At 61.9% G+C, this 25,331-nt stretch overlaps 1 protein-coding gene across 1 annotated transcript in view; it reads right to left on the bottom strand.

Annotated features, from left to right (window-relative positions):
- The window catches only part of BSN (bassoon presynaptic cytomatrix protein), a 53,532-nt gene that overhangs the window by 16,755 nt on the left and 11,446 nt on the right, over positions 1-25,331 (bottom strand). Inside the window, exons 2-3 of the mRNA XM_081105941.1 lie at positions 10,857-11,256; positions 3,311-4,195 (exon numbers count right to left, since the gene is read on the bottom strand). Of these exons, the coding sequence (XP_080962067.1) occupies positions 3,311-4,195; positions 10,857-11,256 (1,285 nt within the window). The remainder of the gene's footprint in view (positions 1-3,310; positions 4,196-10,856; positions 11,257-25,331) is intronic.

Consider the following 25,331-nt stretch of genomic DNA (forward strand, 5'->3'; position numbering starts at 1 on the left):
GGAAGGGAAGTGGGGTCATGGAGACACTGAGTACTCAGAGTATGTCCATGACCCTCTGTAACCCGGAGGAGGAGAAAGCCTTATAAGGCGGGCACCAAGCACGCGGGGAAGACTGGTGGGTGTGTTGCCCCCAGATGGCAGACTTTCCCAGGCTTAAAGGCTTTCGTAGCCCAGCCGGCGTGGCTCAGGCGTGAGCGTCCACCTATGAACCAGGAGGTCACAGTTCGATTCCTGGTCAGGGCACAGGCCCGGGTTGCGGGCTGGATCCCCTGTGGGGGGCGTGCAGGAGGCAGCCGATCAAAGATTCTCTCATCATTGCTGTTCTATCTGCCTCTTCCTCTCCCTTCCTCTCTGAAATCAGTTATTTTTAAAAAGCACGTATTCACAGTTAAAATGATGAAACCAAAAGAAGGGTCCCTTCCTCTCCCCACAGAGAGCTTCCCCGCCAGACAAGGAGTCGGAGGGGAGGAGAGGGGAGGGGAGCATCAGAGGATGGCATCTCACCTGGTTCCCACGGAAACCTGAGAGGGAGCACGCCTGCCCCTCCACAGAGGGGAGACGGGCGCCCCAAGATCACTGCCCAGAGGCAGCCCTGGGCAGGTCCGGAGCAGAGGCAGCTGCTGGCCTCGCGCCGGATGCCCCCGCCGCCTCGTCCCACACATCACAGGGCCAGGCCCTTGGCCGAGGGAGGCCGAGTGTCTCAAGGGCCCGGCTGGTCTTTGCAATTACGATCACATAAGAAACCGGCAGTGTCGCTGCAACCATTCCAACTCCACTCATTTCTTCCCGAACCCTATTCTGAACTGAAAGCCAATTAAAAATTAAGCCAGAGGGTACCATTATCCTTCAACAAGATAAATAGGTAAAAAGTCATTATGAAACGACGCACTAACCAGCACTACGGGCTGTTTTTGGTTTTTGCAGAGGAGACGTCACCAGGAGGAAGGACAGCTTTGCTGCCTCTGCCTCTGTATGTTCTGGGCTCCCTGTCTAGGAAGAGGGTAAAAGATTTTTAAATATATTTTTATTGATTTCAGAGAGGAAGGGAGGGGGACAGAGATAGAAACATCCATGATGAGAATCACTGATTGGCTGCCTCCTGCACGCTCCCCACTGGGGATCGAGCTGGCAACCCGGGCATGCGCCCTGACCGGGAATCGAACCGTAGCCTCCTGGTTCACAGGTTGACGCTCAACCACGGAGCCACGCCGGCCGGGCTAAAAGATTTTTGAAGCTCAGAGATGTTGAGGAAAGTTCCCAACCTGGCAGCCCGAGCAGTTGGGCCCGGCCCCAGGTGGAGCCCAGCAGGGCTAAGAGGCCTGAGGGCAGCAGGCAGTGGGTCCCTGGGCCGCCCTCCCTCACGGTGACTGACAGCATGGCCCTCCCCAGCCTGGCCTCGGCCTTGGCCAAGCGAGGTATGCGGGGCACCAGGCAGCCTCGCCGCGGCTGGAGAAGCGCCTCCCGGCAGGTCTGGGCCCCGTAGAGAAGTCAGGAGCCTCCAACCAAGATCACACCAAGGTCAGGGGACACACCGAATGGCTCCCAATGCCAAGTGGCCATTCGCTGAGTTCAGATCAAAGACAGCCCACCGTCTGGTTAGGGCCTCAGCAAAAAACAACAAGATTGTCGGGGAGGGGAGAGGGGACACCAAGCACCAGCCCCTGGCAAGGCCCAAGGCAGGCAGAGCCGCGAGAAGGTGGTGGTCATTGTCTGGGGAGGGAGGGGGAGGGCTGGGCCAGGCGTGGCCATGAAGACAGAGCAGAGAGGCCGGGCCTAGGAGAGTGGGAGGAAGAGCCCGCGAGGTGTGGTCGACGAAGTGGACCTGGTGAGAGAAGGGATGCTGAGGAGGACCCCAGGCCGCCCGCCTGCCGCTCTGATGGCGGACGGTGGCACGGTTTGCGGTTCCCGTGGCGGGAACCCCAGGGGCGGGCATGGCTGCCCCGCAAACCTCCCCAGGAGCAGCACGGTCCTCTAGGTGGCGGTATTAGCAGGCAGAGCCACGAGGAAGAGGAGGAGGAGGAGGAGGAGGAGGAGGAGGAGGAGGAGGAGGAGGAGGAAGGAAAGCTGAGCCACTGTGATGGCCACCTGCGCAGGAGGCAGGGAGCCAGGTGCAGGTGGGAGGAGCCAGGACCAGGATGCCAGGCCCACCAAGGCAGCAGTGCAGTGGCCATGGAGACCTCGGCACGTGAAGGGGGCGCAGGGCAATGTGGCCACTGAGAGGCAGAGGCTCGGGAGGGCACAGCCAAGCAGCTGATGAGACCCAGGGTGGCCTAGCCCCAGGCGCGTCAGAACGGTGCCCACAGACCATGGCAACACCACGTCCTGCTCCACTGTCCCACCCTCGGCAGCAGGGTCTGCACTCCCCACTCCGTGCATGGCTCAGCCCAGCAGGGCCTTGGCTTGCCCCCCCCCCCGCCCCGCCCCCCACATGACAGCAGGGATGGGCCAATCACAGACCCACAGAGGGGACACAGGCCGTTATGTCCAGGGCAGCCGAGCAGGCCCCCAGGGGTCCTGAGCAGGGAGAGCGGGTCCGGGGAGGGTCAGAAGCAGCTCCACCAGGGGGCTCCGCACCATCTCAGCCTCCCAGGCGGGGCCCAGGCTTCTCGAGGGCAGGGGGCATCCCCTCCCTCCCACCCAGCTCTGCATGCTCAGCACCTTTCCCTGGAGCAGGGGCTGCGGAGAGACAGCCCCAGCCCCCATCTCAAACTCTCCTGCAGCTCGGGAGAGCGCCTCTGAGCGCCCCACAAGCAGGCCCAGGGGAGCAGGCCGCCCGGGAAAACACGGACCGAGGCTGAGGCTTTGACAAGCGAACATCAACACCCATCACCAAGGACCTAAGGGATGGAGGTGGACACCGCCTGGCTGGGCCAGGGCCTGGGCCGTGGGGCACGGCCTGCCCACGGTGAGAAGCCTGCCTTCTCCTGGGCCCACAGCCCTCCACCCCTGTGAGGGGCACAGGCCAAGGGCAGGTGGGACCCCAGGTTCTTCCTCCCTGGGCAGAGGGGGTTGGCATCTTTCATCAGGTCCTGCCATGAGAGCTGGGAATGCGGGGAGGCAGTTCAGGGCCTCCTGAGCCTGGCAGACCCTGGGACCAGCCTCAGGGCACTCAGCCAGGCAGAGGCAGCAGGCACACCACCCGCACCCACCGTGCCAGTGAGGTCTCTGAGTGGAGGGGCGGCCGGGGCAGGGACAGAAGAGAGGGCAGCCCTCAGGGCATCCGTGGTGGAGGGCGCCCTGAGGCTCAGCCCCAGCTCGCGGGGCCCTTTGCTCCCACTTGCCCGTGCCCCCAGGACCCCGGGTCCCTTACCTCCACCAGGTGGGGTGTCGGGTTGAAGCCACAGAGGTTGCACACCTGCAGCTTGCAGGCGGTGCAGGTGTTGTAGTTGGCTGGGCCCTTGCTGCCCACGTTGAGCTCGGCTTGGCACAGTGGGCAGGTGGGCCTGTCCTTCGGCATGGCCTTTGGCTTGGCGGCAGCCTTGGGCACTGCCTGCTGTTCTGCTCGGCCATGCTTTGGGCTGGGTGTCCCCCCAGTTCTCGCCGGGGCTCCAGGCCCTGATACGGCACCTGCCCTGGCTGCAGGCTCAGCTTTGGCTCCAGCTGCAGGCCCGGGCCCGGGCCCTGAGCCTGGGGGTCTCGGGCCAGCGTCCTTGCTGGCATCACTGAAGACGATCTTGGGTGGCCCCTTGCTGGGGGCAGGCTGGCCCTGGGCGTCGGCCTCCGGCTGCACGGACATGAGGGTGCTCGCCTGGGTCAGCAGCGACGCGCCGAGACCGAAGAGCTTCCCGGTGAGGCCCTCCTGGGCCTGCTCAGCAGCGCCAGGCCCGGAGGGCACCGCGGTGGCACTTCTGCCTGGGGCCTCTCCCGCAGGGGGCCGGGGCTCGGCTGTGGAAGGCTTGCCGGGGTGAGGGGGCTGAGGAGACACCTTCCCCCCCTCGGGAGGGGCAGCTGCCTGGGCAGGTCCCGGCACTGTGGTGGCCTTGGCCGTCTCAGCCAGGCGGGGCCCAGGCTGTGGTCCCCCGGGGCCCCGGGGCCTCTCTTGCTCCGGCTTCCCCAGGGGCGGTTTGGCGGGGGCGTGGGCAGGGGACAGCGCGGGGGAGTGCAGCTGCTGCTGGCTCTTGGAGCGCGGCGCCGAGGTCATGTCCATCCCCAGCGCCCTCTGCATCTGGCAGTTCAGACAGAGCCACTCCTGCACCTGCGGAGCAAGCACCGTGTCAGCAGGCGGCCGGGCCGAGGCCAGGGCCGAGGCAGCTCCCAGCACAGGGCTCCCAGCCCCGCGGGAAGGGGGTTCCCGGGCTTCCAGGGCCAGGGCTGAGAGGGCAGAGGGCACTACCCTGCCCACTAGGAGCTGCCAGGCACAGGAAGCAGAGCAGAGGCAGGCACACACTCCCCATCCCACCCCACAACCACCAACCACTGCCCGCCAGGCCCTCCCGCTCGACAGTCCCCCACTGCCCACTGGCTGTGTCTCAGACCTGAGTGCACCAGCGCGCCCACCCCACCTCACCAGTCCACACCACTGTCCTCCGGCTGGTGACCTCACAGCCTCCACGGTCCCCCTCTTCCCCGGCCGCTCCCTCCAGCCATGACCCAGCAGCAGCCAGGAGGGAGGGGAGTGGGCCTGGCAGCGGGTGCAGCCAGCATTCAGGGGCACTTGCAGGAAGATGCATAACAGAGCGGGTGAGAGAGGGCGGCCTCGCGTACACAGGCCCTGTCCTGGAGGAGGCCGTCCAGCCGAGGAGGCAGGAGGCAAGAGAACTCCCGAGAGCAAACGGGCGCACAAGGCGAGTGGCCGCCGGGGTAGGCCGGCCCTTTGTCCCTCAGGAAGACAGACGGTTAAGAAAAGGGATGGTCTGTGCCTCCAGAACCAACAAGACACGTGTTGCTATTCACGCGACAGACGTGCAGTTTCTACCTGTCACCAACCCCTCCCTGCGTCCAGTGGGCATGTGACTCTCGTTGACCAATCAGTGGTTTAGATGGTGGTGCAGGGATGAGCATGTGACCTTGGCAACAGGGCCAGGGGGAGCCGAGCCCTGTCACATGTGAAGGAGCAAGAGGATCTTTTTCTTTGCATCCTGGAAGGTCAGGAGCCTCCTTCCCAGGACACTGGGGGACACGGGGGGACGCAGGGGGACATGGGGGGACACAGGGGGACATGGGGGGACGACAGTCCGAAGTGAGCAAGACAGAGGTGCAGATCTGGCTCCTTCACTCTGGACTCAGCTGTCTTGACTGCCCTTGGACGTCCAGTCACACGAGCCAATAATACTTCTTCCTCTAAAAGCTCCACACAGAAGCCTGAGCATATACTCATGGGCTCCGACCCCCTGCAGCGGCCATGCTTCCCTGAGGGAGGCCCATGCGCCCCCTGGCCCTCCCCAGCCGCCTCACCCAGTCGCGCTGGGCCCTTTCCACCGAGTGTGCTCTGAGCTTGCTTTGCACTCACCCTCCCTCTGCCCCAGGTCTCAGACCGGGAGGGTCCCCATCAGAGCCCTGTCTGGGCCGCTCAGTGTAAACCCCCCACAGCCCGGGTCTAGTCATGGCTTTGCTGTCTCCACGCGTGGGGTGGGGCTTCCTGGGAAGAGGGGTCTGAGTGGTGAGGGCTCTCATCCTGGACCTCAGGGTGACCCCCGTGGGGTCTGAACAGGGGTGGCAGGTGCTAAGGCTCCAGCACTCACCCAGAGACTTCCCTCCGGGCCCGTCAGCCAGGCTGTCAACAGGCGCCTCACCTAAATAGAAGCTCCAGGGAAGGCTGGCAGCCCGTGACTCGCGCCCAGAGCCTGACCACACCCTCCCCGTGCCCAGGTCAGGCCCAGGCAGACACCCGCACGCAGGGCCTCCCAGGGAGGACACTGGCTGGGGGGCTCTCTGAACCCACAAACTCCCCTCTGCCTCCCCCAGATCGCCAGGAGCTTGCTGGCCTCCCCCTCCATTCTCAGAGGATGGAGCTCTCCGCTGGGTCTACACGGCCCGGGCTGCCAAGGGCTTGCCGGTCGGAAGGGCAGGGCCTGTGGGCTCGGGGGCTCCGAGGGCCTTTCTCAGCTGCTCCTTTACTCAACTGCTCAACGGGCAGGACAGCTAAGGCGGCACTGCCCACCCGAGGCCTGGCGACCAGGCCGGGCTCTGTGAGCAGGGGGCGTGGGGCAGAGCTTAGGCGGCTTCTAATCTTCCCCACAGGCACCCGTGACGTGACGCTGAAGCTGGCCACCCCGCCCTTTAACCGCAGAGGGTGGGGCCCGGAGGAGGCTGCCCAGGTACCTGCTTCTACCCCAGGCGGTGCCTCCTCCCTGCCACCCCACGGCTGCCAGGAGCTCTGGGCCCCCAGCAGTCACAGGCTCTCTTTCTGGTGGGTGAGGCTCCGCACCGCCCCGCGGGCAAGGAGGGGTTGCAGGCGTCACAGGCCTGCCTTCCTGCGTCAGCAGTGCCGCCCGCCGGCCCGGAGGCCCGCCTCCCTGGAGAGCAGAGTTCAGAGTGGCGGACCCTGGGCACTGGCGGGGGCCTGATGCTGCAGTCATGCTTTTTTCTATTTTGGGGCCGGTTGAAGCACCAAGAAACAGCTTACAAATGAGCCCTCCCTGCTGTTGCCCAACCCAGAGGTTCCGGGAGGGCCCGCCAGCCAGCGTGACTCCATGCTCGTCCGGGCTGACTCACTAGCCAGGCCCCGATAGGAGGTACGTACCCCGCTGTGGCCCCGGGACAAGGGCAGGCAGAGGAGAGGCCGGGTCCCTCCAGCATCCGGTTTTCCTAAATCCGCCACAATCTGCTTCGCCTGTCAGCTGCCTGGCCTCGGGCTCAGGGGCCGGCACACAGAGCCCTACAGGGCAGGGCTCCCCGATCCAGGCTGGCTCGGCCGGGCACGGCCCAGCGGACGCCTGTGCCAATCTCATCAGGTCAAGCCCCCGAGGGAGGCCCTGGAAACCTGCCCAGCGTCCGAGCCTGGCCATGGATCCCGGCCTCCCTGGACCTGGCTTGCCCCCAGGCTCCCACATGGACCACGCACTCCCGCAGGCCTCCCGCCTCCACCTGCTCCCATCCAGCTCAGTCTAAGGTGCAGCCGAGCTTCCCTCCTGTGGAAGCCCCAGGAGTCTTGCCACAGCCTCGCACCAGGCGCCCGGGAGGGCCCTGCGCTGGCTGGGTGGTTCCTGGTCAAGGCGGCCTCTCCCACTGGCCGCTGGCTCCAGGGCTGAGCGGCACGTCAGCACCCGATTCTCCAGAATCAAAGACCGTGTCCAGCTCCTGGGAAGGACTCGAAAAGCACCCACGGGAGGAGGAAAGGCTGAAGAAGCGGAGGGCCACCCTCTGGGAGGGACCCAGGCGGCCTGCCCGGGCCACAGGTGGAGCGAAGCAGATCCGAGAAACAGCCGGTTCCGCTTTCCTCGCGCCGCTCCTGCCTCTGCTTTTCTCCATCGGCCCCGCTGCCCCCTCCCCTCTTGGTTCCGATTTATCTATTTCTCTCGTTTGCTGCCATGTTCATGCTGCCAGGCTGGCTGCCCACACTGGCCGGAGGGAGAAAGACCTCGCCCGCCAAGGGCCTGCCCCTGGGGACCTGCTTCCGTTTGGGCTGGAGGTGGAGGGAGGACACCTTGCCTCTCCTCAGCCACAGCGAATCCGTGCCCCTCTCACACCTGCCCGCGCTCCTCCCGGCCTGGGCGGCAGTGTGGCCAGGAGGGAGCCAGGACGGGGGCGAGGCTGGAGGCTGCTGCGAAGGGCTCTGCTGCTCCCAGCACCGCCCCCGGCCATCTGGTGCCCAGCCCGGCTGGCCAGGAAGGAGTGGGATGCAGGCAGAGGAGGAGGGCCTTAGCCATGGCGCACTCCCTCCCTTCGCACCCCGCCCACCCTGGGGAAGCAGCCCAGCCAGGCTTGCAATGGGGGGGGGGGGTGGGAGCACAGTGGACGAAACAGGCTTGGCTTGGTCTCGGCAAAGTCTAGACTTTGGAATAGGCCAGGAAAGGCCGTGTTCACTCCTCCATCATTTTCCTCAAGGGGCTTATAAGCAACTTTGACCAGAGAAATGGCGATGGGCAGGGAGGAGCCCAGCCAGGAGGTGCTGCTGGGCTGCACTGAGGTGGGTGGGGGGAGTGGGGAGGGGAGGCAGGACCTCCGGGAGGGCTGGCAGGGCTATGCCTGCCGCAGGCCACTCCCCCATTCCCCAGCCCATATCACTCCATCCATTGCTCACCCCAACTCTGCCTTCCTACCCTCCACCCACCACCGGCACGAAGGGCTCCACCTCTGGCCGTGCAGCAGGCAGCCTCACGGGATGGTCTTGGTGGAGGTGAGACGTGTTCGGACGCACAGGGAGCCCACCAGTCTTTCCCGGGTTTCAAGCAGTTTGTTATTACCCTGAGCCCAGGAGGGAGAGCCCAGGAGGAGATGGCCTCCACCAGGAAGAGGGCCGAGGGCCCTGCTTGCTGAGCCATCAGCCTGAGCCAAAGCGGACTGTGGTGGGAAATGGCCAGGCCCGGGCGGACGGAGACCTGCCACTAGCTCTGGGCCCTGCTCTCTCGCTCCAGGATGCCCCAGTAGGCCGGCTCCCAGACCTGCTGCTCCTCTGTGGGCAGGGTGCTCTGAGCTCCTGCCGACCTCCATGCGTCCCCGTGGGGTCCAGGCGCGTGGACTCCCAGCAGCATGCGTGGCGGGCACCTTCCTGTGAGGGCGTCACAGCCTGGGGAGCTGGCCACCAGTGCCGTGAGTGGAGCTCCCCTTGGCAGCCCCAGCACTGACCAGGGCAGCGTGGTCCACGTGCAGGAAGGCAGTGCTTGCAGACCAGAGACGGCTCTGCCAACAGGGCGGCCGTGCCTTTGTGTGTCCCGGCTCCAGACCTGCCTGCTGTCCCTGGGGACCCAGCGAAAGTGAAGGACCCTGACAGATGGCAGGAGACAGAAGAGCCGCGGCACTGAGTCTGCGGACCGGGCCGGTGGTGCCCATCCCCCTCCGCCCGGCTCACTGGTCCTCACGGAGCCTTTGGCACAGTGGCTCCCACACTCCCAGGCCGTGCCAGTGACTCGCCGTGACACTGACCAAGGCCCATCCCCACGTCACCTGTGCAGAGGTCCAAGCGCCGCTTCACGAGCTCGTCGAGGCCGCGAGGCCTCCGGGTCCCTGTGTGGCCCGTCCCTCTCGGGGGAGCCGAGAGGCAACGCCTCCTGCTGCCGCGACCTCCAGGCTGCCAGGCCCTTGGCCCAGCTCACCTCCCACCCAGCAGTGCCAGGCACCTCCGCCCCAGACGGATCCCGAGAGCGTCGCATCAGAGGTGCCCAGACGATGGGGTCTGGGCGGGGGGCTACCAGCAAACCCTGCCGGCTGGTCCTCACTGCGTGGAAGTGTGACCCGGGCGTGAGCTGCCCTCCACCGAGGGACAGCCCTGACACCCCGTGGCAGCGAGTCTGCGCACAGCCCTGCCCAGGAGCGCCACGGCCTCGTGCGCACGGCCGAGACCCTCAGGGCTAGAGCCGTGGCCTTGTCCAGCCCCGCACACTCTTCTCCAGCACCGCGTCTGGGCGAGCGCAGGCCCCTCCTGGCCCTGAGCCTCGGCTTCCTCCCAGCAGCGGGCAGATGGACCGGCTGCTCCCCAGGCACACTCAGGCGGCCCGCGCCCACGAGCCGGGCGTGGAGGAGCCCACGTGTGTGAGGGCCGGGATGCCACCAGGAGAGCGGTGCCACGTGCGGGCTCTCCCGGGATCTCTGCCCACCCACCCGAAGCCCTTCGGTCCTGCAGCTGAGCGAGCATCTGAGGAAGGGAACCCAGAGGCAAGGCTGGCACAGGGGACGCCCAGGGCGGCGGCTCATCCCTGCCCGCACGCCCCCAGCGCCCGCGAGGCCAGGTGGCCTGCTTCCCCCTGGGAGAAGGCACAGGTGAGCGGCCTGGGCCTCAGCCACACTGTCCTCGGCTCAAGGCAAACGCTTCCCCACCATCGGGGCAGGGACGGGCTGCCTCTGGTCCCAGATGTACCATCACACGTGCGCCGCCTCCTCAGGACGCCCCCGCACTCCAGGAATGACTCCAAGCGCTCTGAGTCACCCGCCGCAGCTCCTTCCTGCAAGCTCACACTTACCTCTCGCAAACCACGCGTCCCACACCCACGGCACCTCGTGTCACAAATAGACCCGACCTGTGAACACGTATTCCCACTTCCCCCACCGAGTGGTCCCCCGGCTCCCGCTGCTGATTCCAGAGGCGGCCATGCCTGTGTCTGCCGTCAGCGCCTGCTCCAACCAGACTGCCCGGAGCAGAGCGAGGAGGCACAGCCGGCTCAGCTAGAGCACGTGAGCAGCAGCCTCCAGGTCGCCAGGGAGCCTCCGGGGTGGCTGAGCACCCCCGGGGGGGGGGGGAGGAGCTGTAGGCACAGGGCCTCTGGGGCAGAAGGAAGGCCAAACTCAGGGAAATGGCCCCCAAGTGGCCTCCGGTGAGCGTGGGCACTGTCACCCATGTGAACGCTCCGCCCAGCTGACCAACAAGTGGGACGCAGAGGGGGAGCCCCCAGACGCAGGGGCAGTGTCCTGGCTCCCACACCTCGCTCTCCCTCGGCCCGTGTCAGGGAGAGAGGCTAGCCTCGGCCTCCTCAATGAGTCCCACGGGGAAGGTGTCCACGAGATGTCTGATCCTCGCAACGCCATTTTTCCAAGTCAAACTCGGCCTCGGCTCTGGGGCCGCCCACGCCTCCAGGAGGTGGGGTCCCATAGGACCTGGGCCAGGCCCTGGTCTCCGCTGCCACATCTGGAGCCAGAATACAAGCCCAGGAAGACACCGAGGCCGGTGGCCAAGGGACATGAGAGGGAGAGAGAGCTGGTGACAGAGGGGAAGGGAGCAGGGGGGGGGGGCAGGCAGGTGGGGAGGGGGCGGCGGTGCTCACCTGGGTCAGGTGGGGGTTGGGGTTGAACCCGCACTGGTTGCAGACCTTGCTGTGACATTGGGTGCAGGTGTTGAAGTTTGGCTGGCTGGGGGTCGACGTGAGGTCCGAGGTCTTACATATGGGACACAGTGTGCTGCTGGGAAGGGGGGCGATCTGGGGGACGGAGTAAGGTGACGTGGGGGTGCTGCCTCTGTCTGGTGACACAGAGGGGGACCGCCCTGATCTCTGCGTCCTGCTGTCCACCTGCAGCGTCCTGCGGGGGCCCCCAGCCTCCTGGCCCTGGGCCCCTGTCTCCCGGGGGCTCTCATGGCCGGGAGCAGCCCCAGGAGCCTGCTTTGGGGTCGGCGAAGCTGCTCGCTGGCTGCCCAGGGGCTCCTTGGAGTCCAGTCTCCTGGAGACGCTGAAATGACATTGAAAAGGACTACGTTAGGGACACGTCACGGAGAAGCAGCCTGCACGGCTCTCCCACGCCCACCGCCACCCTCCTCGTCCTGCCCAGCGCATGACCCGCCACCACTGGCGAGTGCTCCACCGGGTGCGCACTCAGGCCTGACCAGCGTCTCCCACGTGAACCTCAGCACCAGGCCCTCCGGTCGGACCAAGAGAGTCCCTCTCCCTCCTGGTGAAGCGCAGGTTCTCGCTCAGGAAGTGTGGGCTGGGAAGAGTCGCTCAGGTGAGGCCTGTTACAGTCTGCAGACCACACCGAGCAGCAGGCTCCAAACCACACAGGAAGCGCCCAGGCCCATTCCAAACGGCCTGACAGTTACCTGGAGGGTGTGGAGGCAGGACGGTGACCTTAGTACCTGTCCCCCCAGGTGTCTCCAGGCTACAGCTCAAGTCCAGACTGCTGCTCGGGCAGGTCCGTGACATTCACGGGGCCTCTTCAGAGGCTGAGCTGACAGCTGGAGGTGGGGCACCCACTACCTGCTGAATGCCATCACCGGCGGAGAAGGGCCTTCCTGGCAGCGGCCCCGCAGGCCTGGAGCCAGACCAAGGCCATCAAGATGGGGGACGCGTTACTGTTCTGCTAGAGCGAGGCCGGGTGGGGCTGGAGTTCTAGCATCAGCCAGAGAGAAGCCACAGAGGAAGTCCGCGGGGCCGGCCCCACCCCGAGCCAGCAATGAGGTGACGCAATGAGGCAGAAGCCAACCGTCAGCTACACCCAGCTCCCTTCCCTGCCTTCTTCCACCTGACTTAGGTTTGTTCCTGCCAGTTTTTCTTTTCCAATTTGACAGAAGCTGAGCACAAGGAGCCAAAGGCCATGCTTTCTCCGCCCCGGAGCCCATGCTAGCTTCAGCCTGTGCTCACCTAGGTGGCACCTGGCACCAGGAGGCAGGGCAGCTTGGCCAAGAGCCACGGCAGAGGCCGGGCCACCGCTGCCCACGGAGCGGCCTGGCCTGCCCTTCTGCCCCAAAGCTCAGCCCTGCAGGGCCTGCCCGACAGGAAGAGATTCCATGTTTGCTGCCTGTATATGAAGGCCATCGCTTGCCAACGAGACCCAGGAGCCAACTGGTAGGCATCTCAGGACAAGCCACTCAGAGGGGAGAGGCCGGGAGCCCCCAGAGGCCCACGCCAGACACTGCAGCTCTTCCTCTCTCCTGGGGAACTACTGGCGACAGACACACCCTCGGTCCAAAACACTCTTCCCCCAAAAGGAATTCTATCACATGGGCATCCAACACTTCTTCCGTCAGCCATCCCTGCCACTGGCTGTGAGGACCACCAGGCAGCGCTGCGGCACCTCTGGCCCACGCGCAGGGCCTGGCCCTCGGGCCTCTGGGTGGGCTGGTTTCTAGGCATCGTTAGGAAATACTCCCACTTGGCTAGACCCACAGTTTCCTTGTCGACGTCGGCTGCTTGGGCTGCGATGTAAAAGCAGCCCCTGAAAGCCACCCAGAGGCTGCGAGAGCCCTTGCACCACGTGAAGGACTGCAGCCCACGCTGACCATTTTACAGACAAGGAAACAGCCACACAAAGAAGCTAAGTGACCCTGAAAGCCTTTAGGACTTGCAAGGGGTGAGCTGGGCTCCTGCCCTGGGGACCGCAGGGCGGCTGTGGAGGGTGGGAGCACTGCCAGAGGCCTCGCTGGACACTGTTCTGAAGAGCTGTCCAGTGCACACTCCCCAGGAAGAGCGAGCTCTCTGACACTCGGCTCCTGCTGCAGGCCAGGCCCAGCACCATGCCTGGCGCGGAGTGGGCACGCCGTAAGCAGAGGAAGGTCAACGGAAGACGTGTGAGCGGCGCAGTGAGCTCACGAGTGGGGCAGACATGGGGTGGAGTTATGACCTCTCCACCTGGAGTTTGCCCAGCAGCACCGATCCTCACTGAGGAAACTGGAGGCGCGCTACTCGCTCCGGCATTCAGTCGTTCGCGAGCACTCCCTGGCCCGGGGCTGCTGTCCGCCCAGCGACGGCGTGGATGGTATGAATGGGTCACGTCTCTTACCGTGGCAGGTGGGTCCTTACAGGTGTTCGCTGTATCGTTACCCTTACCTCTTGCACACATTTATAAGTATTCTTTTATTCTTTGTAAACACCTGCTCAATGCTGAATTAAAATGAACTTTAAAAGTGAGCAGAGTGGAGACAGATGTGCAAACAAATCACTGCGAGACGGGACTCCTGGGAGGGCCGGAGCCCGAGAAGGCTCTGCGGACAAGGCGACAGCTAAGCCAGGGCTTAAAGGATGGGCTGCACACTCGGGCCCCAGGCAGGGCAGCAGGGCAGGTGGTCAGCGCGGTTTCAGCACCTCGAACAGCGCCTGGCACCAGCAAGCACGTAGCACCTGGAGGGAGTGGCAGGGCCTGGAGGACAGGCTCTCACGTTCCCAACCGCCACGCCGGGTTCTGCGTAGGGAAACGGTGGAGCAGGGGGACAGTGAGGAGCAGGCGGCAGCCCCTGGGTGAGCGGGAGGGCGGGCTCAGCACAGGGCATTCGGGCTGGAGTCCGAGGGGAGTGGTCCTTCCGATGCGATGGGGGCCCAAGGGGCGAAGGCCGTTGGCGGGTGGAGAACGGGGAGTGAAATAGCAGGTTTGGGTTTGGTTCTGTTGAGTTCGTGGTGGGGGGCGTCCAAGAGGCATCAGGAAATGGAGCAGAGGCTGGGTCCGATTCAGAAAGATGTAGCTGTTTTAACTGGGTGAGTTAAGAGCTCACAGGATCGAGGACCACAAGGGCCGATCCAGGAAGGGTCTGTGCGGAGCACGGACATGTGCGGGAGCAGGAGCAATGCCAGAAACAGAGAAGCCAGAGGAAGGAGCACGTGTGCGCATGCACACACACACACACGGGCGCACGCATGCACACACGTGTGCACACACGGGCGCACGCACACATGCACACACACGCACACACAGGCGCACACACGAGCGCACGCGTGCACACAGAACAGTTCCAGGAGCAGGAGCAGTTGGGGCTGTGAGTGCCTGAGGCTGACAAGCCCGAGGAGCGTGGAGGAAAGGCTACACCATGACAGAAGTGCCCACTGTTCCAGGAGACCCAGGAGGTCTGTCTGGGACATAGCCCCGGACACAAGGCCCCAGGGGGCCAGGTGGTTGCAGTGACCCAGGAGACAAGAGGTGTGCCCCCAGGAGACCCTCCTCACAAAGGTCTCCACTGGGCGGAGAAGCGGGGGGAGAGGGGGAGAGGGAGGAAAGGAGGTGTCCACAGGCAGGACTCCGCCGGCCCCAGCAAAGACCTGGTTCTCGGGTATGGACCCTCAGCAGGAGGCCCCTTGAGGCCCATGCCCCTCCCTGCAGCCTCGGGTTCCCTACTCCCTGAGGGGCTGGGACAGGACAGTGAGGGGAGAGGGCACTGCCAGAGGGCAGAGAAGACTCAGGGCGAGCACTGGAGGGCGGAGAAGGAGGGAGAGGGCGGCGATGTGAAGGAGCAGCTGGGAGTCGAGCAGGGGCGGCTCACGTGCCATGTCCACGCCCAGATGTTTCCTGAAGATGGACAGGAAGGTAGAGGGTGTGAAAACGGCTGGATTTCGACCAGCATTTAAGGCTGCTGACTGGTGAGAAGCAGGTCTTAAGGCTGTTTACGGGCCGGAAGGAGGCCCGCCACGGAGGGTGCTGGGAGGCGCGCCTGTCCCGCAGCAGGAGCCACCAGGACCAACAGCCTGACTGCGCTGATCAGAAGCCTCAAGAAGGGCACGGCCAACAGCCCCAAAGACGCTTGGGCACCAGGGGCATCCACAGGCCAGGGCCCGGGCAACGCGCCTGCACCCGATCGGTCGCTGCACAACGGGAGGACGGCTGGGGCTGGAGCGACTGGGAGAGCAGGGCGGCGGGGAGCAGAGGGAAGCGGCTGGTCCACGGGCCCAGTGGGGTGGTTGGAAGATAAACATTCGCCCACCCAGTGGCTGTCTTTGTTCCCCAGGACAGGAGAGGGAGAGAGCTCGGGAAGCTGTTTTCTAAGGCGGAGCAGCCGGAAGCGCCCACGGCTCACACAGGCTTAATGAATGCACGGCTGACCTTTCTGCGATAGGCACAGCTCCTCTGAGACCCACCAGGAGGGACCACGTGGTGCCTGTGCTTTCAGGAGAGGCAGGGGCTGCCGAATGGGGAGCAGGCGGCCGGCTGGGTGCTGGAGAAACGCTCTCAGGAATGGATTCGAGAATTCACAGAGTCCGAGTTTGGGGAAAGTCAGTTTTCACACAAGAAAGCATCTCTTGACTCGCCCAGCTTTCAGGCCAGCAGCCTCCTGCTCTGTGGCCATGGGTCCCTATCCATCAAACATGTCTGCGTATGCTGGGCGTGTGCACACTCACCCCCGAGTCTGTGCACGGCCGGTGCTGATGGAACACGCCTCCCAAGAGGGAGGATGAAAGGGCGAGAGGAGAGAGCTGCGAACTGCATCTCCGCGTTTCCTCCCTGGCCCCGCTGCCCATCTCGGCTCCCTCTCCTCCTCACATGTGCACCCCGGTTTGGGGGCCACTGCAGAGGAAATGCTTACTCCCCGTCTTTAAAGGAGCCACCATCGGCTGCTCGGACCAGAGTCCCTCCTTCCCTAGCCCTGCCCTCTTAGAGACACGGAGTCGGTGTCAGGGAGCCCGGGCGAGGGGCTGCCCTCCCCATCTCTCCTGACCACCCAGGAACACGGAGAACTGGCCCTGCTCACAGCCACGCACAGGGTGAGCGGCTCTGAGACTCAGCGCAGCACCCAGGAGGCCATCCTCAGCCTCTGAGACGCTCTCTTTTTTCCCATCCCCCCCTTCCCTCTCCCCCGGCACTGTTACCATTATCTTCCTCACTACCAGGCTCCAAATTTCAGAGAAGAAAGGGGGCGGGGGAGAGAGAGAGACACACACATCAGTGATGAGAGAGAATCATTGACTGGCTGCCTCCTGCACACCCCACACTGGGGATCAAGCCAGCAACATGGGCATGTGCCCTGACTGGGAATTGAACCGTGACCTTCTGGTTCATAGGTCAACGCTCAGGCACTTGCCGGGCTCTGAGATGCTCTCTGGAAGCCAGGGGTTGCCCCGGGCTGGGGGGAAGATGCACATCCAGGGGCCACGCTATAAGCAGAGCTCCCCACCAGGCTAGCGTCCTCCCTCCTGGCTCCCCAGCCCCTTGAAGCTGCTGCCCACCAGGAGGGTGAGACCCCAAGATCACAGACCCTAGAGAACTGGGTCCCCCTCGGCACAGGCAGCGGCCACGCCCCGCCAGCGTGGTGAAGCCCGGCAGGCGCACTCAGCACACAGTCCACACAGCCCGAGCAGGCACACCCACGGGAGAAACCAGTGCTGCCCAGGCCCACCACCTCCCCTCGTCCTTCCCACTTAGAAACCAGACGTTGACTTCCTGTGGACAAGCCAGCGTTAGCTGGTCCCGGGCCAGGTGCCTGGGCCAGGAGATCATGTGCCTGTGTGAGCTCTGGCTGCTTTGCGTTGCAGAGGGAAGTGTCTGGGCTGAGACCGAGGGGGGCCAGGAAGGCAGACAGCGCGGCAGGAGAGCGTGGCAGGAGTAAGAGTTGCCGCCATCAAACACAGGCCAGGGGCAGCTGCCAGGGTCAGAGGAGGGGCCCCCAAGAGGCTGGGAAGAGGCCGGGAGGAGGCCGGGAGGAGGCCACAGCCGCAGGAAAGCGAGCCTGGGCCTTGTTCCTGCCCGGAGGCCCACGCGGGCCCTGGGTTGAGCGCATCTCTTGGGACAGTGGGATTTGGCTTTGGTTCCCTTTAGGCCCAGCCCATCTCCAGAATCCAGAACAGGATGGAAACTAGGGCAGCTGTCCTCTACCCCCACTAACTGACAGTGGCGGCCCGGCGGGCGGGGTTTGCGAAGGATCCGTGGGGAAGGTGTCACCATCGATCGGTAAGGTCTGCCATGGACGTATCTGTGACGGAGACCTGCCCAGCGACAGCCGGCTTCCTGGAGCGTCTTACTCAGACCGGGCCAGGCCCACTCAGGCGCACTCGTCCCCACGGGAAAGGGCTCAGAGGACACGTGGGGCTGACCCCCGACCTTCGCTCAGCCGTCTCCTCCCTCCTGCGGCTTTCCCAGAGGCCTGCGAGCTGTGTGGGCACCGGCCAGCTGAGCATCATCGCCCCGAGCTCAGTGTAACTCTGAGGGCTGCAGTCTCTTCACGCAGAGCTGTGACGGGCAGCGCGGGCGATGGCTCCGAGGGCCCGTGGCCTCAGGTGCCGCCCTGGTCCAAGGCTCTGTGCAGGGGACTAGCCCTTCACCCGCTTCTCCACGCGTGTCTGACGGGGTTCATCTACCAAAGAGGCTTTTACCCACTCACTCACTTCAAAAGAGCTCGTAGGAACCACGTTCTCTCGTCCTCACAAGTCTGAACACACCTTTGTGGTCCTTAGACTTGAACAGCTTGTCTGGACATAAAACCCTAGGTTCCCGCTTCCTTTCCCTGAAGACTTTGCAGGCACAGCCCCTGAACAGTAGCACTGACTATGCTGTGGACAGCCCTGGCCAGCCGGTTAGCGCCCCCTGCGCCCCATCCTAACACTTCCCCTTTCTCTTTGAAGTCCAGTCACCTCACCAGGTGTGTTTGCATGGGCCCTACCTGCTTCCCCTGCAGCTCGGTGCGCTCCTCACACAGGTTTATGCGCCCTCCATTTCGGGGAGGAGTTTTCTCCTGCGCCTTTAGAAACTGCTCGTCCGCTTGGTTTTGTTCTCTCCTCCAGGGACACCCATCATACCTATTTTCTTTCTCTTTGTCTTTCCATTGTCCCGGCTGCTGGCAACCCACTGTTTTCGCCCCACCTGCTCAATCCCTTGGGTAACTCCATCTCCTTAGCAACCCCCTGGCATCACACAGGAGTCAGGGACGCTCCGAAAGGTCCCCCACACGCTGGCTCTGCGAACCAGTCCAAGAAGGGGGTTTGGGGTCTGGCTCTCTAGACTCTGACCTCCGTGCCCTGGCTCCGTAGAGGCAAATTTCCTTGCTAGGCCCGTCCTACTTCCCATCCTGGCCCCGTCCTCCCTGGACTTGGAAACCATTCTCTGTTCACTGCCTTTCAGCATATGGATGTGTCTTAGGTTGTTAAAGATAGACTTTCCTGTTTCTGTTCTTCTTGCAGTTTTTGTTAGTTCGGTAAGGAGGCTGAGCAAACAGATGTTTCAATTTGTCATATTTAACCAGAAGCCATTTTACAACCCAAAACAAATGCCATTTTCCTCTGGCTTCCTCCTGCGCACGTCCTGTTTCTAACGCATGGACCGTTTGGAAATCGGACTTAACTTCGGGTCTCGGCTCGAGGAGGAAGAAAGGAACACACTGTGAGCACCTGTGTTCAGTTTCAGAGGCGCAGGCTCCCTCAAGCCCGACGGCCACACTCTTGGGGATGGTCTGCGGCCAGTGCGCTCCCCACCCGCCTGTCTCTGGAGCATCACCCTCCGCCCCTCCTGCGGGACCCAGCATCCAGGGGCTCGCGGACCCTCCCAGCACCAGGAGACCTGAGTTCCCCGTGGAGCTTCCCAGGGCCTCCCTCCCAATGGGCCCCCCTCCCAATGGGCCCCCCACCAGCCTGGTCCCAGGCTGCCATGCCTCTGAGGTCTGTCGCTCAGGTCAGCCTGAACCCCCGACGGGCAGGCGTCCCCAAATCTACGTGAATACCACCCCTGTCTGCCCTCAAAGCAGCAGACGCCGCAGGCTGCTTCAGTCAATTGATGGGACCTGCACTTAGGCAGGGTCTGTGGGAACCGAGCCTCCTGAGGCCGGAAAGCAGCTTCTGCTTTCAGGTGAGACAGGCATCCACTCATCCACAAGCCTTTCCCCGAGGCGCTCAGCCCTTATCACCACGGCCAGGGAGGACCTGCCGCTGGTTTACTGCGGAGCCATGGCCTGGCTTCCTGGTTTACTGCGGAGCCACGGCCTGGCTTCCTGGTTTACTGCGGAGCCACGGCCTGGCTTCCTGGTTTACTGCGGAGCCACGGCCTGGCTTCCTGGTTTACTGCGGAGCCATGGCCTGGCTTCCTGGTTTACTGCGGAGCCATGGCCTGGCTTCCTGGTTTACTGTGCAGCGATGGCCTGGCTTCCTTGGCGGGAGCAGCGGGAGGGCTTCCCTAAGGCCTCCTTTCCGCTTACTCCTCAGACGTGGGTAGCAGCTCATCAGGAGGCCCCTGGGAGCCAGGGGAGGGGGACCTGTGCTGGGAGCCAAGGGGGCCAAGAGGGAGGCGCCAGGTGGCTGGCCAGAGTCTCCGCCCACAGGCCCTCAGCTCCTGGAGGGGTCTCCCCGTCAAGCCCCTAGATTTCAGCCCCGCCCCCCGGACACCAGCAGAAACAACCTTAGGGATTCTCCCCTTCGGGCACATAGGACTGAATCCCGGACGCTGCCCTTGTCTGGGGGAAGCACAGCGCGCCCTGCCTGCGAACTGCAAGGAACTTGCTGGTCTCGCCAGCCTGTGGCAGCCGGGGCCCTTCCAGATGCCTCCAGGCCCGCCACGCCCAGGACTCTGCTGCCAGGCTCCGCCTTCTGAGGGGGACACGCCACCGAAGAGGCAAGTTCCCAACGCCTCTCCACAGCCCTCGCCAGCGCCTTGGCCAGGGCACCTTCTGTTCACCTCCCAGCCCTGCCTTCTGGGGGCGCCTCCTCCCAGGCTGCCAGATCTGTCCAGCCCAAGCCACAGGGGCTCCTGGTGCCCTCCCAGCCCCAGGCCTGCAGACGCTGCTCTGGGACCCACGTGGGGACAACTCGAGTGTGAAGAGTCTAGTTTGAGGCTCAGGGGAGGCTCCGGACGCCAGGAGGCCCTAAGCCCAGGCAGTGGCCATGGCGTAAAGGCGAGCCGGCTTCCCCTGCCAGCTCCTGCCAGGGCACGGGCTGCGCCTGCCACGCTCCCCCCTGCTGAGTGCACCACGGCCACGTGTGAGTCCTTGTCTATGCCATCGCCAGAGCAGGTCATCAACAGAGCCAACAGCAGCCGGTGACTGCCCGGGGCTGGGGCGGCGGGCGGGGAGGACTGCCTCCTGGAGCTGGGGGTTTCTTTGGGGCGGTGAGTGTTTTAGGAGGATAGCGGTGGGGCTGCACAACATGGGGAACGTGCTCAATGCGCTGCCTTATCCTCGCTCAGACTGGTCGTTTTCTGTGATGTGCATTTCACTTCAATAGAAAAGGGGCCGAGGGAAAAGGGAAACGGGAAACCCTAGTGAAATCGGAGATTTCCCGGGTGCAGATCCTCTGCTCAGCTTGTCCCCACCGCGCGGAGCCCACCTCACCCACGACCCAACCTGTGCGCGTGCGCTCCCTCCTGGCCGACGCTGCGCCCCGCATGGTCTGCACAGCCCCGCATGGTCTGCACAGCCCTGGTCACAGCCGCTGCCAGGCTGCCCCTGAGACCAGGGTGGGGAATGTCTGGCCCGCGGGCCATCGAAGGCCTGTGAAATCATTGGTCTGGCCTTGCCAAGGCATTAAGGTGAGTTCATTAAATGCTTGACCAAACAGAGCAGGTACTTGTAAGTGGATAATGTGGTATGGCCGCGAATAACGCTGTCCATAGCCAATGGCCTTGGCAGAAGCAATGTTCCCGCCCCTGCCGTGGACGTTTGGACTTCACCCGGGTATTTATGTCACCTGACCGACCTGCAGTGCCGTGGCTGGCAGGTCGTCACTGCTCAAAACGCAGCTTCCGCTCTGGGAGGCGGAACGCAGGCTGGGCCCCGAGCTCACAAAGGTCCAGGTACGAAGATACAAAAATACGCACCTGGACATTCACTGGAGGCCGCAGGAGCGACCCCATGCGCGCAGGCCAAGGGCAGAGAGACGCCCTAGAGGTGAGGGCAGGGCGTTTGCTGTGCGCCCAGAGCAGGGTCGGGCCTAGGGGAGGCCAGGAGCGCAGCGCCCCGGTGGCTGCCCTGCGGGAGCCAGCAGTGGGGGTGACTCCACGGGCCAGCCTCCCCGGGGGTGCCAGGCCAGGCCCCGGCTGCCCAGTGAGAGGCAGTATGTGAGCGACCAAGTGGGTCAGCCAACCGCTGATGGAGCACGAGCCTCCAGGAGGGACGCACTCCACCCGCAGAGCTGCCTCCCGCGCCCCCCCTCCCCCCGGAGCTGCGTGGGGTGTCAGCAGATCCTGTGCTGTGCCCTGACTCACAGCCCAGCTCTTCCTTCGCTCCGCACAGGAGGACGTGCTGTCACTGACGGCGGAGGGGCATGTGCAGAGAGGCGGCCAGCGCGGCGGGGGAGGCAAGGAAGCCGGTCATTTTTAGTGCGTGACGAACCTTCACGGGCGCCCTTTCGGTTAACCGCGCAGCAGCTCCGCGGTGGAGGGCGGTGAGGAAAGGAGACTGAGAGGCAGGAGGTGCCGTGCAGAAGGCAGGCGTGACTGAGAGCAGGTCTCTCTCCCCCTGGCCTGCGCCCTTTCCCCTGTGCTGTCGCAGGCTCCCACGGCGCCCCCCCACTCCCCCCCCACCCCCCCCCCACTCCCCCCCGGAACCGAGGCCCGGCCACCGCCCTGCGAGAGCCGGTTCGGCGAGGGCGCGCCTCTGCGTGCCCAGGACCAGGGACACAGCGAGCATCGGGCACAGGAGGCCGTGAGGACCTGAGGAACCATCTCTGCAGTGGGTGCTCCCCCCTGGACACCAGGGCAAATGCAGGGCACGCCCAGGAAAGAGCTGGCAGAGGCCAGTGGGCAGGAGCCCTTGGCCCCGGCACCCCACCCTCTCACCAGACACAGTGGCTCATGCAGGGTCTCCACTGGAGCAGCTCAGGGGACAGGGTCCACTCCCCAAAGCACTGGTGGGGCTGCGTCTGCCAGGCAGGGCCAGCTCACGGGACACCAAGTCCTCCTGCTTCCCTTACAGGCACAGGGAACAGGGCTGGGACCACGCAAAGGCAGCAGATGGAGCCTCTGTTTCGGCCGAATGCTGTGACTCATTTAAACACATCCCACAGTTTCCAGAAACCTAATAGCCAGCTCTCAGTGAAAAACGAAGGGGTAAGCTCTCCAGAAGCAAGCCTGCGGGGGACGAACACTGGCAGCCTGCGCCGGGGTCGCTCTGAACGCCTGTGGCCCCGGCTGGCTGAGACTGGCCTTCACTCTGGAAGAGGCGCACCTGGGGCTCCTTTGCCAGCTCTGAGCTTAGCTTCATTCTCAAACTTTTTGGCCAAGACAGGGCCGTAAGGTAACATTGGAGGAGGTGCTACGCTCAGAAGACCAACCTCAAAGACACCAGGCTCTAAGACCTCTAGGCTCTGGTCACACGCACATCTCATGAGGCTTTGGGAGGGAGTGCAGAGCTGAGCCCAGGGACCAGCCATGCCCGGGAGTGCAAGCCAGGACCTGCCCAGCTCCTGCAGAGCCTCCCAGCAGAGGGTCTCATGTGTGGTGTTCAGGCGGCTCTGATGGCTGCCACCTGCACGGCGGTCACCTCCTGTCGCTCCAGTACTTCTGCCACACGTCCAGGGCCCTCCCCGCCCGCCTTCCTCTTGGAGAACCCACTCTCCTGCTGCCCCAGAGGGGTGTCCCTGATACCCCAGAGCTGGCATCTCTCGCTGGTCACTGCCTGCTTCCCCGGGGCTCCCTGCCCGCCTGGACGCGGCCTTGAATGTGGCTCCTCACCTACAGCTTCCTCACTCCTGTGGGCCGTTCTTCTGCCTCAGCTCCATGCCCAACAACCTGTGCCAAGATGCGCTCTGAGCTGTTCCTAAAGCCTCCAGCAGCCCCGGGACCCCAGGCCCCCTCCTCCACGCATGTCGCAGGCAGTGGCCAGGAGCATTTCCCAACAGCCCTCGGCGATCGCCAACAGTCCTCTGCCACCTTTAGACTCAAGTCCAAACCCTGCCCGCCGTTCCAAGCCCTCGGCCTCTGGCCTCACCCCCCCACTCAACATAGTGGGTGTCCAGAGATCTCTCTGTCCAGCCCTCTCTTCCAGCTACTCTCTCACCACTCTTAGTCAACATATTACTGCAAGTTCTAGCTAGCTGAACTAAGGCAAGTAAAAGGAATAAAGGACATACAACTGGGAAGGAAGAAATAAAACTGTATGTTTACAGATGATATGATTGTCTACATAGAAAATCCCAATGAATCTAAAAAAAAAATCATAGAGCTATTAAGTAAGCAAGGTTGCAGAATACAAAATAGACACACAAAAATCAATCAGCCCTAACCGGTTTGGCTTAGTGGATAGAGCGTCGGCCTGCGGACTGAAAGGTCCCAGGTTCGATTCCAGACAAGGGCATGTTGCGGGCACATCCCCAGTAGGGGTGTGCAGGAGGCAGCTGATCAATGTTTCTCTCTCATTGATGTTTCTAACTCTCTAACCCTCTCCCTTCCTCTCTGTAAAAAATCAATAAAATATATATATTTAAAAATCAATCATATTTCTGTATACCAACAATGAACATGAAGAAATCAAAAGTAAAAACACAATACCACTTCAATCACTCCAAAAGCTACTGAGGTACACACTGAAAAAAGCATTTGTAGGATCTGCATGCTGAAAATTATAAAACACTGATTAAAGAAATCAAATCAGACCTAAATAAATGGAAAGGCATACTATGTTCATGAACTAGAAGACTCAATGTTGAAAAGATGCCAATTTCCTCTAAACTGATCTATAGGTTTAATGCAATTCCTATCAAAATCCCAGGAAGGTTTTTCTAGACATAGACAAACTTATTCTAACATTTATATGGAAAAGCACAGTCCCTAGAACACTAAAGTAATCTTGTCAAAGAAGAGTAGAGTGGGGGGAATTATTCTACCCCACATTACGGCTACAGTAAGCAAGACAGTGTGGTATTGGTAGAAAGATAAACACATAAATCAATGACATAGAATCGGGGATTCAGAAATAGCTCCGCACAAATAAGCCCAATTGACTTTTTTTTTACAAAGGTGCAGAAACAACTCAATGGAGGAAGGGTAGCCTTTTCAACAAATGGTGTTGAGGCCACTGGATATCCTATCCATAGACAGAAAAAACCAGCCATGGCCTAAGCCTCAGCCCTAATACAAACATTAACTCTCAGTGGGTAACAGACTTCAGTGTGAGGGAATCTTCAGGATCTAGTCCAGGCAGAGTTTTTGGACTTGATACTGTACATATGATCCATCATAGAGAATATTGACAAACGAGACTTCACCAAATTTAAAAAGTTTTGCTTTGTTAAAATCCATAGGAAGAGAATGAAAAGAAAAACTACTCAAATAAATACAAGTGAAACCAGGGAAACAGGAATAAGGTTGGTGAATTGTGTGAATGTTAATGCTTCAGCTGCGTTATTATACTACAGTTTTGCAAATGCTACCACTGGGAGAAATTTGGAAAAAATTTAAAAGGAAAGTCTCTGTATTATTTCTTACAACTGCATATGAACCTGCAATAATCTCAATTTTTAAAAAAATCAAATATGTCTCAAATTATTCTATACCACTGGTTTGCCATTTTTAAAGTTTGTGAGTAAGAAATGTGTTGATATTTCATTACTTCATAATATTATTCTGGCTTTGGTTTTGAACCTTATCATAGCCAACAATCTTTTTAATAACAAATATAACGTAAGCTTACAAATCTCTGGAAAAATGGATGAACTTTAAATGAAGGCAAAATAAAAACATCCTCAGATAAACAGAGGCAGAAAAAATTGTTGATAGCAAATTGTAATTATAAGAAATAATAAAGGTCAATTATGCCTCCATACAGCCAGGAGGGAGGAAAGAAATAATAAAGGAAGTTGGTCAGGCAGCAGCAAGTGACACCGCACAGTAATTGGAATCTACACAAAAAACAGTGAGTGATGGCGAAGGTAATTATGTAGGTAAGTATAACAGCTTATTTCTTCTCTTTTATTCTCTTAAATGATTAGAAGGCAATTGAAGAAAACTCCGTGGTGCTCGGGTGTGTATTGCTGAGCTGACAATGTATAGAAATGTATAGGAATGTAGTACGTTTGACAAAAAGAGGAGATAGATGGGTGGGAACAAAGCTGTATTTTTTTAAATATATTTTTACCTGGGCATGTGCCCTGACCGGGAATCGAACCCTGAGCTCCAGATTCATAGGTCGACACTCA

Source organism: Myotis nattereri (assembly GCF_964212035.1).
Source record: "Myotis nattereri genome assembly, chromosome: 14".
Lineage (NCBI taxonomy): Eukaryota > Metazoa > Chordata > Mammalia > Chiroptera > Vespertilionidae > Myotis > Myotis nattereri.